Source organism: Falco biarmicus, chromosome 13 (genome assembly GCF_023638135.1).
Source record: "Falco biarmicus isolate bFalBia1 chromosome 13, bFalBia1.pri, whole genome shotgun sequence".
NCBI classification, from domain to species: Eukaryota; Metazoa; Chordata; class Aves; order Falconiformes; family Falconidae; genus Falco; species Falco biarmicus.
Window position 1 is genome coordinate 23,071,070 of NC_079300.1, and position 18,400 is coordinate 23,089,469.

The window sequence follows — 18,400 nt, forward strand, 5'->3', positions numbered from 1 at the left end:
TGTAATTTTGTAATCCTACAGACAGCTTTAGCATGAAGATGCCTTACTGTTATGAAGCAGCAAGATAAAATTAACCATAACTTTTCTTTTTATATATATTTATTTAAATATATGACACTGCTAAACTTTGACTTTTTAGGACCCTGAATAACTTCCTGTGTTTTGGCAGTTTGGACAAGAGGTGGAAATAAATCTTTCTTTCATGCAAGCACTTAAAAATGCATGTACCATTCATGTAATTTTAAGCCTCCAGATTCACAAATGACAGACAGTCCTCATCCCCAGATTTAAAGTGGGTTTCTTTGCTTCTCTGATCCAGAGTCTTCTGTAAAAGTAAGTAATTGCTGAAGCTCTGGAGTAGATAACATATCTAAGAGGAACTTCAGCTGTACCATTTGAATATACATAGTAGAAAATAAATGAAAATAGCTAAGAGGCTGTCTCAGTATTTGAGCCCCAATGTTAGCTAGAAAAATCATTCTGTGTTGGTTGCCTAGTCTCCTGATTCAGTCTATGTTATTTTTGACAGAAGACACCTTCAAAAACTACAGAATCCATAAAGTGCTACTTCTGTGTTTCAATGTTGCTTAAATTAACTGAAAGCATACATTCAGTAGCCATATACAGGATTAACCACTGCTTCTTGACACAAGTTCCCATCTAACTGGCTCTTTTTGAGTGCTCAGGTGGCCACTGGTTCTCTAGAATTAAGGAGCTTGTGGAACAAGTGAAAGTAATGCCAGAGACAAATCGCTTTCACTGAGTCTGTATGATCGTTTTCTGAAGAGTAGGTGGCATAAAGTAGTAAGAACATATTCAAGGAAGAAAGATTTGCCATAAAAAAACACACAAGCACTTATATAGCTTTGGCTAATATCCTAATGTAAAGCTATTTAAAAGGGTTGGTTTTTTTCTGAGTGGCATGAAAAATGAAGAGTAATATGTCTAAATGTATCTCAAGATAATCGGAACCCTTATGGAAGTTATGTGGAAGGTGAATATTTCTATTTAAATCAAGTCATCCTGCTGTCATTAGAAATTGCAGAGGTTCAGCCTTGTGGAAGGGTTTAAAGGCAACACTTCAACAATAATCGGATTAGAAGGACTTGCATAGCTACATGGTCTAAAAAAGAGATAAAAGAAACCAGATTTCAAACTTGCCGCAAAGTAAGGCAGTGAACTGTGTGGTGCAGAATCAACACACTGTTCTGAGACTTTGATTTGACAATTACCTGAAGCAGGGATGCCTGCAGATTTCAATGGCTACTGGAAAATGGTCAGCAATGACAATTTTGAGGAGTATCTGAAAGCACTGGGTAAGGTTTCCTTTGTAATTCTTTAATAAATAATCAATACATGCAACCTGTCTTAGTCTTTACATTAATCTGTTTTTTCTTGTACAGCCATAAATCATTTTTGTGAGAAATATTTTTTTGGGGAATGCACTTTAAGAATTGCCTTATGCAAAATTGGTTTGTCTTAAGCAGCCTCTACTTTTTACCATCTTGAAGCTTTCATTAACAGAGATTAAACTACATAGCTTGAAGAAGTGGCAGATTTCAAACTTAAAAAAACAACCGTAATTTGAAAAAGAGTAAAATTTTAATGTGTAACAAAGACAATGGTGTACTTAATGCAATATCGTGTGTTTGCATTTGATGTAAAGTGCTAGTATTCCTATAAAAATATTGAAGGCCTTATTAACTGTCAAATATAAGTGATATTTTTTAGGATTTTGCATAATCAGAAAATCAAAACATTAACTTGCTGAAGTTAAAAGAATTAGGTTATGTACTTTTTCCTGATGACAAAGCTGGCCTGAAAGATCTGGACATTTATCTTTGTTTTAGTTCTCCGAAGAGCTACAAACTTCTTTTTGTGGTAGACTTTACTGGATTAAAATAATTCTTTTTCTTTTTCAGATGTAAATGTTGCTGTAAGAAAAATAGCAAACTTGCTAAAACCTGACAAAGAAATCCTTCAGAATGGGGATCATATGATCATTAAAACTCTAAGCACTTTTAGAAACTACATCATGGAATTTGATGTAGGAAAGGAGTTTGAGGAGGATTTAGCTGGGGTGGATGATCGCAAATGCATGGTAAGAATTAGAACTGTAACAACGGACAAAAAAAAAAAAAAGAGTATTAATAATCTGAGGCCTTTCACAGACCACATCTGTTAACCATTTTGTGTGGCTATTTCTGTACTTCTCAGTTTGCCAATATCTGCACACAATTTTTAGCGTGCCTTTACATTAAAGGAAAGCTAATTTTAATCAGGAGCACGAAACAATGAATGAATGAATAATAACTTCAGTGAAATGTTACTGAATTATACTTGGATATTTGTTAGTCAAAAAGACAATTGTGTTCAGACTTTCAGAATCTCTTCACTGAATAATGTTTTACAGTAAAGGAAATCCACAAGAATGGCCAACTGCTCAGAAATTTACTTTTCTTTCTTGTTCTTGTTCCTATGCGTGCTCCTTCCTGGCTGTATTTATTAGAGTAGATGCATTAATTGGGCTACTGGAACAAATCTTATTGCAATCAATAAGCAAACACTGAGGATTCTGCCTTATGAGCTTGCCAGAGAGACAATATTTTCTGACTTATGACTGATAAATACCAATTAACAGGGAAAAACTTGAGAATACCAAGTTCTTTCCTGTTAGTTTGAAGGCATGACACCTGTAATATCCCACAACAAAGAAGTTGATGAGCAAAAGAAAATTATCTCACGAGGGCCTGTAGAGGAGAAATCACATAAAAGAGAATTAATAGGTTTCCATTCTTAGATAGTGCCATTTAAAACCAGTACTATTCACTACCACTAGGATATGAAAATTTGCTTTTGCTCTGGTGATGGCAGGAAAGGGAAAGATCATGAAGATCAGAAAAAAAAAGAATGGCTAGCTAGCAAGTGCCTCAACTAATCTTTCTGTACTCCTTGTTACAGAGGATAGAAGCATGACAGAATGCAGAATACAATATTCACAGAAGGGAGAAGCAGTGTGTATTTGTATAGGAAGGTACGCCAATGTCATCATGCGTTTTTGACAGCTGGAGGGCTCTTAATCAGGGTAATGAAGTCTAGATCCACTGAACAGTTATGAGCCCAAAGGAGGACTTAGACTTAGGTAGCCAAATTACTGTCAGAGATAGCAATGTTCGAAACATCTGCTTAGGCACTAAAAATGTCTGAAGTCCTGAGTGTTTGCATCTGTGAATTACTGGTTTGTGTGTGTACAGAAATGTCTCCATCTAAGCATTATCTGTACTTAAATACCATTAAACTCCATATAAAGGAGGACTAAAACATCCTCTATATGGTGGAATGAAGTAATTATGCTCTGAGGCTGTCTAGCATGTACCTACAATGAGTTCTTATGAAATGTGTCAGCCAGCCACTGTGCTGAAAAATCAGCTTCAGAAGACAGGAAAATGTGGTCCTTGCCTAGTTGTGCTTTTGAAACAGTGAACAGAAGTAAGACACAACTCTTGATTTCCTGACAAACACCCTAATTATTTCATTATTTGTACAAGGCCACAATTCTCTACCCTATTTTTTTAATTTGAGTGATAAGGAAGAATTCAAAATGTTGAACCAGGGAGGTGAAATTAGAAAATTATTATTATAGTCGCTACAACAGCTATTTGTTTTGGAGTGGAACCTAGTTCATCCTACTTCCAAGGGTTGCTTAAATATTTTACCTATTGGCTGTTTAGTGCAAAATGCTTACTCAGCCTTGGAAGCAGAAGATACCAGGATCTTCTTGCCTTCTCAAAAAAAATTCCCAAAGGGTAGTCACTAACACTGACTTAGGCACATAACACCACAAAAACTTTCAGAAATCCTCCATGTCCCTTGGTGGCGTCCAACAACAGATACCAATGGCAGCTGTACAGTTAAGGTCACTGATTACTGATTCTCTATTTGCCTTGTAGCAATGTATCATACCTTATTAAAGATTTCTACCAGACCTCTGTTTTCTTAAAGACAAAACAGTACAAGAAGCTGTCTTTCTGAAGGCACTTCAGCTCAAATCTGATAACCATGATGTCAGGCAAAACTTGCAGTTATTAAGCAACAAAATAACTCCAATGTTCCAGGAGGAGTCTTGTGAGAGAAGGGTCATGGGGGTGATATAAGAGATACTGGACCACTCCCTGAGTGGTGTTATGAAGGAAACCACCATAAAAGCAAAGGTTGAATATCGTCCTTTTCTCATCTATGGCTTGAAACTGCATGCCATAAATAGCTTAATTGTTAATAATCAACCTGTGTAATGGGAGAGATTGTGAATCAATTATTGTTATTTATATTGTGGACTGAGCAGACCACTGGGCAAGTTTTATCCAAGTAGCTCAATGTATGAGAAGTACAAAGTAACATCAGTAAGACAAGTTACACATTAAACATTAATCTATATAGCAGAGCAATCATCAGGAGACTAGCAAAAATAACCTTAGAAGTAATTCATCCAATAGGTATAGATAATTTTTTCTTTTAATGAAGAATATATCAACTAACTAGACTTAACGTATCAGTAAAAATAGTATTAGCACAGGTTAAATCTTGTGTATAATTCACTGAAATTATATTCACCTTTCAGTTGTAGAACACATCTTTGATTCAGTCAGTGTAGAGTGTAGCTACAATAATTCCAAATCAATACTGTGATGAGTAAAGGCTAAAACGTTTTGCTGATACTTACTTTGGAAGTGAGTCGAAGGTTTGACAGTAGGAATTGATACTCCTGTGATAGTATAACCCCCCTCCTTCATTTCAGTTAGGATTTTTTCATCTGTGTATAGTTGGTCACTCCTGGAAGCTTGTCTGAACTTTCTGGAACAGTGACTTAATTGAGCTGGATAAACCTTAGCAGTTTCAGTTTGTCCTTTTTTTGACCTTTAACTGTTGCTTTGGTGTATGCACATGATTTTAGGTGGTTCTGTTTTCTTAAGGGGTATAGGTAACAGTAGTTGGTGATTTTAGTTCCTTTAAAGACTTTGTTTCTGTTTTAAAGTTAAAATTTGCTACTTTGGAATCTCGAGAAACTCAAAAGCCCTACTAGTTAAGTTAAAGGTGCCATTTCTCTGTTTTGTAAAACAGAAGGTTAGGCTAGTTGACCACACAGATGTGCGGACACAGGGGAGATCACTGATCACAGTGCAAGGTACTTCCAAGAAGACAGCAGATATTCAGTGTGTTCTAAGCATTGCTAAAAGCGTGTATGGAGCAAGCTGCAGCACAACCTGGTCTCTTAAGAAATGCAAACAAGACATCTGCATTCATTTAGCTCCATAATGCTATTGTGCTTCTCCTGAAGTTTTTCCCCAGGGATTTTCTCTCCTAGATAAAAATTAAAGAAGAATTTCTCTGTTTGTTTGGCAATTTCGTGAAAGATGTTTCTGCAAGCTTAATCATACTTAATATTTAGAGTTGTTAAAAATCTGGCAGTTTGGACTACAAAGGTAAAATGAATGTTTATGTATTCAGGAGCATCTTTTATTCTTCTTTGCAAATGTTACAAGGTGCATGTTAGATGGTGTATTAAGAAGTTTAGAACATTAATACTGTATTACATTATTTCTTGCATGGTGCGTAGTTTGATTCAGACCATGTGATAAAGTTCCCATTACTTTGAAGTTTGGTTTTAATTGGTAACATGCATTAGATGTATAGTGTACAAAGACAGAAATTCAAAGTTAAATGGATGACTATGGCTTTGGTATTTCCTGAACTATTTGATCCTGCTGTCTTCGTTCTCAGTAAAGCTCCAGTGTCATAAAAAAAATTCCTCAATTTTAAGGTAAATTCTATAATCTCTAGTTGCTATTAATTTGATGAGCATCTCAGGTATTGCACTAAATATAAAATCTTGTTTCATGCACATAAACTTTACTGTGGAAAAAATTTACTGTGCACAAAAGAGGCAAGACATTATTGAAACAACAATTAATTGAAAACCATCTACAAATGTGTCTCATTTATCACCAGATAATTTTGCCTTCTTTTTTCACCATCAGTAATAAACAGTGAAGCTGAGGAAGCATCTGCAATGTGAAATATGTACCAGTAAACATAAGAATGGGGCTAAAGCAGAAAAGTTAACCTTATGTGCCTTCACAGTGTATTTGCTCAGTACATCAATCAAAAGTCTTAAAAAGCTGAAAAAACTTAAAGGCTGAAACAAAGGCTGAAGTTTCATGTTCCAAGTCTTTGCAACCAGTGACTCAAAGCAGATTGAGAATGGGATAGCTCAACTGCAAAACTTACTTCCCTAAAATTTTACTTTTCTAATCATTTTGCTGCTAAAGTCAGGGAAGGTTTTTGCATTATAATTTTTATGTGCTGTTCAAGCATTTGAATGAGACTGAATTGCTTTAGCTCACGCTATCCAGAATGAATCTATCTTTTGACAGAGACTAAGAGCAAGTGATCTGATTAAAAAATCAAGGAAGATTCTATGTTCTAAATATAGAACAGGAGAATTTCTTGGATAACTGAAAATGGCATTAGTTACATTAGAATTGAGTATTTAGTTAAGCAAATGAAGGATGCTTCAGTAATTCAGAGCCTTGTGTTCTTTGGCATAGTAATTTTCTTCTTACATGGAAGCAGGAAAGGAAATGACAATGACTGGGGACTGGTAAACAGAATCTGAAACTGAAGTTGGAAAAATGTTCATGTTAATCATTTAGTTAACCAAAACAGAATAAAAGCAGAGTAGAACTAGATAAGTTATCATTTGGGTGTTCAGAGTTCTATTGTTGAAACTGATATAATTTTTAGTCATAGTTAAGAGTTGTTAGGGTGGTAGGGTAAGGAGGATTTGGGAGTTGTAGAATTCAGTCATCAGATCTGTCATAAATCTTACCATCTTCCTGAAAATATACAGTCATTTAACATTTAAGACAGCCGCATAAGGATTGTTCATAGGCACCTAACCAGTCTGTCTGTCACACAAACCAGTGCTAGTTACATGTGCTATATCCTAGTGAAAGGAGGTAAGTTCTTCGAAACTGATCATGGCTCTGTTTTAACTAATAATCATACCTAATGTGAAACTGATTCCTCTCTAGTTTGTGTTCAGGAAAAAGGCAACTGAATTTAGTTGTTCTAGTCATCATTTGATTTATACTGCTGCAAGTTCAGAATAAAGCCCTGTTGCAAAATAACATGGCTCATGAAGCTTATTTACATATTTAGGCAGTTTTAAGCAGTGTTTGTCAGTTCCACAAATGGAATTCACAGCTGTTAATCTAGTTAAGAGTAGGTGTTGGAATGAAGACTTTGCTGCCAGAAAAACAACAACCAACAAACAACATTCCAATACTTGGAATTCCAGTAGGGATCCCCCACAGGCTGAGAAAGCTCAAAATAAATTGCGCTTGTCTAGTGAGATGCAAGATCAGCAATATGTCTTTACTTGATCCCTCTGATTCAACTATTTTCTTTCTTTACCTCTTCAAATGCCATCCTTTTCTTTTTGGCTTGTAAGTGTTTTCTCATGTACTTTGTTGGAACAAGCATTGTTCTAGATTGGCTGCTGCTGGGAGGTGGTTTTCTGTCATTGCCTGTGTGTATATACTAGTCTTCTCTCAAATCCTATGCCCTCTGTCTCTGCAGTACTGTAAATTCCCCAGCTCCTTACTGGAATAATTTCCTATTGATACTTCTGACCTTTTACAAACTGCTGTCCACAAGTGAAGAACGGTCTTCCAGTCAACCCTTCTGAGGCTCCAGAGAACAGGTCCACTCTTGGATCTGCCTCAGGCTGTCTAAAACTCTAATTCATTCAGTCTCTGTGCCTTAGTAAAGAGGAGCTGTTTCCTTTTTTCTGCCTCGTTTCACACTGCATGCTCTTTTGCCATTACTGTTTATTACCTGTCAGTGATATGCTCAGCACATTTGCATGGTGATATCAAATGAGATCTCTAGAATCTTTGGCCATATAATTTAAGATGTCATTAACTTCAAATTTTGCAGTGCTGGATTCATGTGTAAAACCTGAGACTCATCAGAAGCTTTGAGCTAGTTATTCACAAAACCGCTGTGAACATATGAAGCTTTGTAGGAGAGATGGTTTTGGATGGGCTTAGCATGTCAGCTTTTTGTGAATCCTAAAAAGCTCAGAGAATTAAGAATGCAGAGTGTGCAATCAGAATCCGCTGAAAGCCTGAGAACCAGACTTAACAAATCCAATTTTTAATGACAAACCATTAATGTTATGTACAATTTCATCTTGCTAAAATTACGCAAAGGTTAAGTCAATTATACACATTAATTTAAACAGTGTCTTAGAATTGATTCTGTTTCTTGCACAAAGTGAATTGAATGTGCTGGGTTTTACTTTTTTTTTTTTTCCTGGCGTAGGATATACAAAAGTTTTCCTATTTTTGTATTTGTATACAATTTTATTTCAGTAAGAAAAAAATAAATCCACCATTCCTAAGAAATAAAAGATTATGCACTGTCCAAAATACTGCTTCTACTCTTCTTCCCACCTACATAGCCTGGAGCTTTGGCACTTACTTTCCTACTCCCTGGAACATGTCTCTAGTCATTGCTTTCCTTCCTTACTCTTACAAGCAAGCATTCAAAATAAGGAATTTGAACATTTAAGATCTGATCCTATCTGACAGCAGCTTACCCTTTGATCTAAAATTTGTCAATCCAGTTCTAAGACCCTTTGCTAGCAATGGAGATACTGACAATCATAGAAGCAAAATACTGCTTCTAGAAGTGTCTCACTTTTTGACTAAACTTCAGTACACTTATCAGTCGGGTACAGACAATAGCAGTCTGAGCGAGTTTGTAATGGTATGAACACATTTCAGAGTCACGTAGCTATAGATACCTATTATGAGACGTGGTAACTGCCAGCCCTTCAAGCAGCTGAGAGATGAGTTGTATTGTACTACCAGCTACTTCCTATGCATTAACTTTAGGAGTTCTGTTGCTGCATGGCTACAAACAGGAATGATGAGGTGGGAGATTAGATTTGTAAGTGCTCCTACAGGGTTGAACTGAAGTTAGTAAGGTAAGGAAAGGTTGGTATAGACTTTATCATTCGACCTAGCTACTGGATGGCTAAATATGTATGGCCTTTGTCCAGCAACAGTTATCTTGAGATGCAGTCCAGGAATCCTACCACTACTTTTTCTGTTGGGTTTGTTGTTGTTTTCTCAGTAGTTTATCTGTCACCAGCCTGCCAGATGCAGATTTGATGAGATAAAAGGAGTTACAGGATAGGTGACAGACCCCAGACATAGTTGTAGCCCTTGTTAACAGTGTGCAGCACGCCTTCTACAGGTCATGGGTAGTGGCTACAACATTACAGAATGCGTCTTCACAGACAAAATACAGTGTAACTGTGATACCAATATTAGTTTATTCCATCAGCACTTAACTTGATGAAAATTTCCCCTGCAGACTGCTTACCAGAAGTTTTTATATCACTTTGATACTTAGTACAGGTGAAAATGCTTGATCTTGAGAAGCTGTTCATAGAATCATAGAATGGTTTGGGTTGGAAGGGACCTTAAAGATCAGAGTTCCAACCCCCTTGCCATGGGCAGGGACACCTTCCGCTAGACCAGGTTGCTCAAAGCCCCATCCAGCCTGGCCCTGAACGCTTCCAGGGATGGGCCATCCACAGCTTCTCTGGGCAACCTGTTCCTGAATCTCACCATCCTCACAGTTAAGAATTTCTTCCTAATACCTAATCTAAATATACCCTCTTTCAGTTTAAAGCCATTCCCCTTCGTCCTATCATGACATGCCCTTGTAAAAAGTCCCTCCCCAGCTTTCTTGTAGCTTTAACTACTGGAAGGCTGCTCTAAGATCTCCCTGGAGCCTTCTTTTCTCCAGCCCCAACGCTCCCAGCCTGTCTTGACAGGAGAGGTGCTGCAGCCCTCTGATTATCCTCATTAGAATTAAAACTATTAAATATCTTGTTGGGATATATTACCATGTTTGACTAAAAATTCTGGGATATTTTCACAATACAGGGCACAGCTCAAATTGGATTTTCCTATGTCATCTGACCTAAACAATTACTTTCCATTGCTTATTCCTTCTTAAATCATAATTACAGTTGTTAAATGACTGGTCATTCTCATAAGCAGAGAATTACTCAATTGAGATGGAGCACACACACTAGGAATAGCCAACATGGGAATGAGAAACATCGTGTACAGCCAGCATCGAATGTTTTTGCACATAGACCTCACTGGGAAATGCAAAGTTCTCTGATGAAATAGTTTGATGACTCTTTCAGTAAATTACAGGTCAGCATCTCTGGCTGTGGGTCAATATGACTTGCCAATAGAAGCTGGAAGTAGTATCTGTTGTAATTCTGCAAGATTTCAGTACTGTTGCTGCTACTAGAGAAAATGCAAATGCATAGTCAACAGATTTGCTTTTACTAAATATTTCATTTAATAATTCTACCTTGACTCATAACTGAAAACAGTGACTATAATACTTTAATTATCATTTCTTCTAGCTTTAATTTTCAGGAAGATGGTGTTGCTGTGCACATGTATTTAAATCTTTGTAATACAGAGAGATAAAATCACTAACAAATGTGAATGGCCAAGTAATAAAAAGATCTCTAAGTAGTGTAAGACTACAGAAATCATATCATAAAACTAAAGAAAATGTAAACATTTTTTGTCGTCTGAAGCTTCAAAGGCTTCTTCATCTCCCAGAGAAACTCTGTCTGTTATTACACCTCAAGAGCAAAGAGTATATAATCCAAAAGATATGCAATATTGGTCGTTAGAATTTTTGAGAAAAGTGAAATTGAGGCAAGGCTCACTCTTATTTATCTCTTTGTTAACTCTTGTGCTCCTTCAGTATTTTTAATCACACTATTGACTAATCACATTAATCACTATATTCTAATGAAGTTCCCTACGGAATTATATGCATTTGAATTGAGAAGTATTCATAAATTTTAGTATGATCAGGCAGTAAGCAAGCAAAACTTAAGCTTCCTTATGACAAACTAGATTATGTACTACCTAGTTTAAAGGAATAAATGAAGTCTTCCATTTATCCTACAAGTAGTATGAGATACTCAAAAAGGCAGAAGCCTTCAGTTTTAGAGAAATACTATATTTTCATCTAGTTGGTTCTGTTGCCATCAGGAAACTGCAGCTTTCCAGTGTCCTCAGAGTTTGTCTGCTCCTTTTGCTTGTGGAGGAAGATGAAGAATAGGAACTGTCTGCCTGGGGATGCTCTGCTCACCAAACCCTGGTAAAGATTTTCAGTCATTCCAGATAGGAGACAATAGCTCAGTCTCTGTAATCAGACAAACCTTAGGTAATGCTATTACCAAAATGGTGGCAAACAAGATTAATTATAAAAGCCTACTTTTCTAAGAAGAAGTTGCATTATACAGAAGGTGAAGCATTCCTTTATCTTGATAGTAAGTGTGTGCTGGGAGAGGAAAACAGCAACTAAATGTTCATATAGAACTAGCTTACTTGTTTATTCAGCTGTTTGACTCCTAGTTATACAATGGTGATATCCTGATCCAAGTTTAAAAAATAAATCTTTGCTCTTACATAGAGATTATATTTACCAACATTTGTCCTACAGTGGTATTTTTGGAATATTATTATTATGTTCTGACTCAACTATTTGGAAATGTTCTAAGGCAAGCATTGCTATATCTCGGCTGTTGGCAAAGGGTGGAATATTAGCAGCCATAGCAACTCCAACCTCAACTAATACTCAATGTGTGTCTCAACAGACATATTTGGAATGGAAGAACTTACTTCAAACTGAGTTAGAAGAGAAGTTTCTATCTTCTGTATTAGTTATGTGTTTTATTATAAGAGACATTACAGTTTGACCTAAAGGAAAAAAAAAGTAAAAATGCTACTGGTTAATCTTGCTGTCATAAAGTGGTTGTTCCTGCTAACAAAGAGGAGGACATTATGTTCTCCTGCAATATATTCTGTCCTTTACAACATTCATAGCAAAATAGCCACACACAAAAATCTGGAACTATATGGTTTACTCCTGTCCCTTCAGTATATATATTTCTGAAAGGGAAGCAGAGGATGATAACCGAGAATATTGGCTGATAAAGCAGATAGGTTAACAGTCTGTGGTACTATAATCTGTGGTTATCACCAAATTGCCAAAAGCAATATCTAATCTTGACTGGAGAAAAAAGAAAGTCAGAGAAAAAAAGTGTGTTGTTTTCTGAGATGAAACAATTTCAGTCACCCTTGGAGGCTGAAAAAGTTAACATTTCCTTGCACTGCTACAAACATTTCTCAGTTGCCTCCAAGTGTACTAAGCTAGTGAATATTATCAAGACTAATCACTTCCAGAACTGACTTCAAACTTTAGTAGTACTAATAAAGTTGGATCTTACTTTATTTATGCCTTTGGATTCACCTATAAACCCACAAAATTTAACTATTAAGCTAGTCTAATTAAACTATGCTGAGCTAATACTCCATGGATAAAAATGAGTGTGGTTACTAAGTAAAGTTGCATATAGAGATGCTTCATTCCACAGTATCCCTCACATCTATAAGTCATTGGTAGAAATAATGTTCATTTTCTGATACATTAATTTTTAGAATCATGAGAAATTCTTAGTTATGCTAACTTAAAAATTAAACATTTTTCACTTTGACTAGTATAATTTGTTACCTTCTGTCTCCTATGGAAGAGGATTTAGGTGATGACCACATTAACTACAGCTTTACCCAAACGTGTTGGTTTTTTCCTGCATTAGCATTTTATATATTAAAAGGATATGGTTTTTTTTAAATGTTATCTACTACTCGATTTAAATACATCCTTTTATGAGAGTAAACAGAAGAACCTGTGAATGCATTTTCCAAAATGGAGAGATTTTTAGCAAGGACACATGAGCGTGTCTTTCAGAGACCCCATATGGTGCAAATAGACTATGTGGGATCAATAACAATGCCTTGCATATGATTATCTATGCTGGCACTCTTTCTAGTGATTCATTTTCCATGCTTGTTTAGTCTAAAGCATCCCAGGGGAGGAGACTGCTGGGCTGTACTCATTTAAAGATAGTGGCTACCATGGTTATCAATTAAGAATTAATTGTTTGTGACATACACAAATTAAATAAATAGGGCTGTATAGTTCTTGAATGTTGAACAGGTTTTAGTTCCCAGAATGACAAATGCAGGCTGACTTCTTTTCTTAGAAACTACACAGGATGTATCCAGTAGGTTTTCCTTTAATGATAAGTCAGAATTCATCTTCTCTCTGTATTTGACTACTTATACATGCAGTGGCTGAAGACTTTTACAAGGTAGACATTAATTCCATATTTGGTCCTCAGATTCACTTCAAGCAAGCTGGTTTAAAAGCCAGGTGCTAATATTGATGTTAAACTATCCTCATGGAGCACAAATTGTCAGTGCTCTTCCCCTTCCCTCTTTAAATATTTTAGAGTATTGCTTCTCTTTATCTTAGGGACACGTGAAAGGCAAATTGTCAGTAAAGACTAACCAGAGTAACAAGCTACATTGAAGTTTTTTTATGAATCAAGTTCTACTGAACTACTCAAGACAGCACTAATACTCACAAAAGTGCGTAGTTGAATCCTGCAACACCTTACTCACTATTTCTTAGTCTGCCAGTCCTGGTTCAAGTAGTTCTCCAGCTACAGTTACACAAAGCAGGATGCTGGCAAAGTTACCAATTTGCTGATATTTCCAAACCATTCTGCTTGATAATGGAAGGCAGATTTAAGACATGGGGAAAACCGCTCAGGATTTGAAAGCCTTGTTCATCCATAGTTGCCAGTATGTGGGTACTGTTTTCAGGTTTAGCAGCTGGGGAATCTTTCTTATGGTGGAAAAAAAACCCCGAATCTCAAGTTTTTCAGCTTCTTTTGCAAATACAGTGTTAGGCTGCACACACCTTCTGCCATTGTATTTGTCAGCAGGGAGAGAGGAGTGCACTCTTACACAATGATTTTTTTAAACATTTTTTTTTCTTTTAACAGCTTTATCTCATCCTTCCAGGTTTTGACAGGCAGCTGGCCAGCAACCTTCTGTTTAAGCTAATTAATTTTGTAATTATCCTAAGTGTTACAACACTCTACAGTTATTCTTCTTATGAGATACATTAACTATTTATTATGTTAGAAGTTTTGTTTTAAGGAAACTAATCATAATATCAGACAATACTACAGTAACACTGAACATGTCTGTTTTGTTAGACCACTGTATCTTGGGATGGAGATAAGCTTCTTTGTGTACAGAATGGAGAAAAAGAAGGTCGTGGTTGGACCCAGTGGATTGAAGGAGATGAAATGCACCTGGTAAGATCATGTAACAGTTTTTAAATGCCAATCTATTAAAATGGTTAGGTGTAATGCAGCAGGCTGTGGGCTGTTATCTTGGCTTACTTTGACATAATTATGTATTGGTGCAGCATTTAACTTGTTTCTAAAGCAACTATTTCATTTGGAGCCATTAAGCTTTTATGTCCTTTACAAAGACTGTTTGATTTCAGAGCAGTACTCTTACTGTATTAACTGTCTGTCCAGACACACCAGTTTGAAATGTTTACAATGAGGAAGACATTTAACAGAATGTCCTTCATACGGTCCGTGAAATACACAGTATGGGAGCTGGTGAAATTATGCATCCAACAATAAGCCATAAGGGGAAAATACACCATTGTTCTTTTAAAATAATTACAGGCAGACTGCATTATAGCCTAGAGAACTAAAACAGCAATTAAGTTTTTGAAATGTCATGTTCTTTCAGATCATAATTTTTATCTTTTTAAGTTAACAGGATCTGAAAGAAGATGCCTATTCTTTTCTCACATAGCTCTTCATAGCATCCTCACTGTCTCATCAGTGTGGGCAAAAGGCAGTCTTCCTGCTGAAATAATAAAATCCAACCTCCATTTCTGTTCACTGTTCAGTACTATTGTCATTCAGTAGTCTAAATGGATGTTCTCTAAATATTCAAATCAGTAGCAGTTATGAATTTTTTACAAAAGTACCCCAAACCCCTTATTACTCAACACAATTTCCATAGAATGCAGGTAGGGAGAAAGTTACTGTGTAAGTGATCACTTTATAGCTGAGGCCATCGGCTCACTGAAAATAGTGGGGGGAAGCAATAAAAATGTGACTCCAGAATTCCCTGTGTATACATATTCCTTCTATCTATACACAAACACACGACAGTACTTCCATGCTACCTCCCAGCTTGACAACAGCTGATGCCATGGAACCACGCATCAGCCCTTTCAGATTCTTTGCTGGCAAACAGGTTGCAATTAGCTGTAGAAGTCTGGCCTAGGAATTCAACTGCACTTATGTGCAAATATATGAAGCAACAGCGCTAGTTGCTTTTGGATTTCTCTGTATTGGCATCCTGGTTTCTGTCCCTTGCCAGCTCCGCTGTCATTATATCTTCCCATTTCCTGTCACCAATTTCTTTGGCCCTGATTTCTGCTATCCTTCCTCTGATTTATGCTCTAGCCATGCAACCTAGCCATGGACCTCCAGGCCAGACCACTTTCTATACCTGTCAAGAGTTTGATTTTAGAAGTATAAGTTCAGATTCAGTTGCTCAAGTGTATCTGTCTAGTGCCACTTTACATACCCCAAGGTAACCTGACTGATCTGAGCCTGCTTTTTCAGAAGGCTGTGAGGAGTCCTGTATCATACCTGCCAGCTGATGCAGTCATCCATGCTCTCATTGGCACTCACACCATTTATCACAATCTGTCTCACATGTACACAAAAGTCAGTACAAAGTTACTTCATGCAAAAGAAGTAACCAAGTTAGAGGCCAGTCCCCAATATTTCAATTTCATCACTTTTTATATTTCATGAACTTCAAAAGATGTCCTCTTTATTTCTCTGAACCCTGGTTAATGTAACTCTCCCCATTAAACATACACTAAAAGAGTCACATTTAGTATCTTGTTTTTGACCAGCTAAGATTACTAGGTTCTGTACTCTTGAGAGTCCTTTGATACAATGGGCAGTTACCTCTACAAAACTGATACTTCAATAGCTTTATGATCCTATTGAACTTTACACAATGAGCCAAGTGTTAATTTAATTTTCCACAGTTCTGTAGAAAGTAGTACTACATGCTTTAGTAGTTTATTGCCTCCTATTTTCCCCATTTCATTCTATGGTCTGTACTTTGTAGTTCTTTTTCCTCCTTAGATTCTATTTTATGTGAGTGACTTATTTGACCATTCTCCATTTCCTTTTGAGTTTTATTGCCTTTTTCTACTGTATTGATTGCTTCTGCTCTGTAGGTTTTTGTCACTGTCAGCAGATGTCTTAACCCTTATTGCACACTCCTTCTTCTGGGTTACCTATATAGAAGTGAACAAAACAGGTCCTAACGAAAGTTATTGTATCAGTCTGCTTGTTTCATCAATTCATCATGAAGCACTTTCTTTTACTAGGGATTAGCAACACATGCCAATAAGGTTATTGACTTAGTGTAAGGTTTTTTTAATATGCCATTTTATCAAAGTCTCCCATGAGAAAATGTGCATAACTTCCCAAGAAATTCTGCCTCCTGTTCGCTCAGAATATTCTGACAGCTTTATTAAAAGTCTTATCTTGAAATAGAAAGTACATCCCTTCTGATAGGCCATACATAACCTTTGTCTTTATGTCCCTTAAGAAATTCCACCCCTTTTTCTTCTTCCACCAAATCCAGGTAACACCTCCACACATACTCTGTGCGTTTCTCAGGTCTAACTTAAATAGTTTCAGGCATGGAGCAGATTAAACTGCATCTTCAGTGAGATCAGGTAAACAGCAATAGGCCTCATAAATCAGTGCCCAAGATGCTTATGCACAGTTCATGATGATCCAAGGACTAGCAAGTAGGGTTTTTTGAAAAGCTCTTATGAAACACAAAAGAACAGTAGGCAGCATCAGGCATCCAGTATGGTCAAGTTCAGTCAAAACTCCCTGCTGTGCTGTGATTTATAGATCTAGATGAAATCTTCTGTACACAATTACCTGTCCTTTTCTAGCCATGTTCGTTGTGTTGCTAGAGTGGGCTTTCAGCTGATTTCTGGTTTTGTAGGTTTGAACTACGAGTCATCAATATACAGATCCAGAACTGGTTATTCAGAGCCATCCCCAGATACCTTCTTCATGTGTCCAAAATAGAGAATGCTCATTTCAAAGACCTAAGCAGTTGAACATACTGCAAATAGAGAATAATGCACCAGGAACATGTTTGACCCTTTAAGATCCGAGATCCCAAAATAACTTCTCCTTCTCTGCCTTTCACCAGAAAACAAACCCAAACCAGCTGGTTTCTTTTAGGATTAAAAATAGGCTAAAATATGTACAAGCTATCCAATCTAATTTGATAGAAAATTGTGGATTTAAATTAAGATGGACATGCACATGAATGTATAATGCATTAATTCTATGTAAAAGTTGTATTTTTAAATTATTTTCTCTTCCTAGGAAATAAGAGTGTGTGGAGTCAAGTGTAAGCAGGTTTTTAAGAAGGTACAGTGAGCCTACTACTGATACAGAAGTGAAGAACAGTAGAATTTACAGACTTGCCACCAAATCTCCAAATGCTAGTAATGAACATCATCAGTGATGAGAGCAAATACAGAAACGAAGATCACATTAGAACTGTATAGTTAGAATAAATTATTTTTAACAGATCATTTTAAAGAAATAACCGCAAATAAAACTATTTTTAGAACTGCCAATTAAAGATACTGATTACTATAAATGTGTGTGTACTGTAATTATTAACTACACCAAAATAGGGCTGTTTGGTATAGAGCGAGATACTAGAGTTGAAGACTTTGTAAGCTAATTTTTTACTTAAAATGGAAATCACCCTTCCATAGCCTTAGCAAGGGGCTTTCAGGTAGTCTTTTCAATATTCAGTTGTAGTTGTAGGGAAATGAATGAAACCTGTAGTATCTGGCTTACACTTCAATCATGAATTCACTGAAGCCAGTGGGAGTTTTACCATCAGCTCCAATGGAGCAGTACTTCACTGAAAAGTATCCTACCAAAAATAAAAATCTGATTGCTCAAATCAAAACAAGTAAAGGTATGGATCGATAGTCTGGAAAAACAGTACTTACAGATGCATGGCCAAGGGGCAGTTCTTTTCCAACTGCTTTAGCCCGTTCTTTTTTTTTTTTTTTCTTATTCTGGAGAAAGTACTGGTAAGATCACTGCTAGAAACTGTATATAATTCTACACAGTCCACACAAAAGATTTGACTAGCATTGCTTTGTACAATATAATATGCAGATTTTTTTACAATCCATTGTAGTCCTCATGTTCTCATGCAGACTATGTGTGTAACAAAGCATTGGCCTAGCAGTTTCCAGTGCT

The 18,400-nt window shown here is 36.5% G+C and overlaps 1 protein-coding gene across 1 annotated transcript; it reads left to right on the forward strand.

Annotated features, from left to right (window-relative positions):
- Positions 1-91: 91 nt before the first annotated feature.
- Positions 92-17,780, forward strand: RBP1 (retinol binding protein 1). The gene is made up of 4 exons (XM_056358910.1): positions 92-1,316; positions 1,923-2,101; positions 14,246-14,347; positions 17,501-17,780. The coding sequence occupies exons 1-4, from the start codon at positions 1,244-1,246 to the stop codon at positions 17,552-17,554; spliced, it is 408 nt and encodes a 135-aa protein (XP_056214885.1). The 5' UTR covers positions 92-1,243; the 3' UTR covers positions 17,555-17,780.
- The last annotated feature ends 620 nt before the right edge of the window (positions 17,781-18,400 follow it).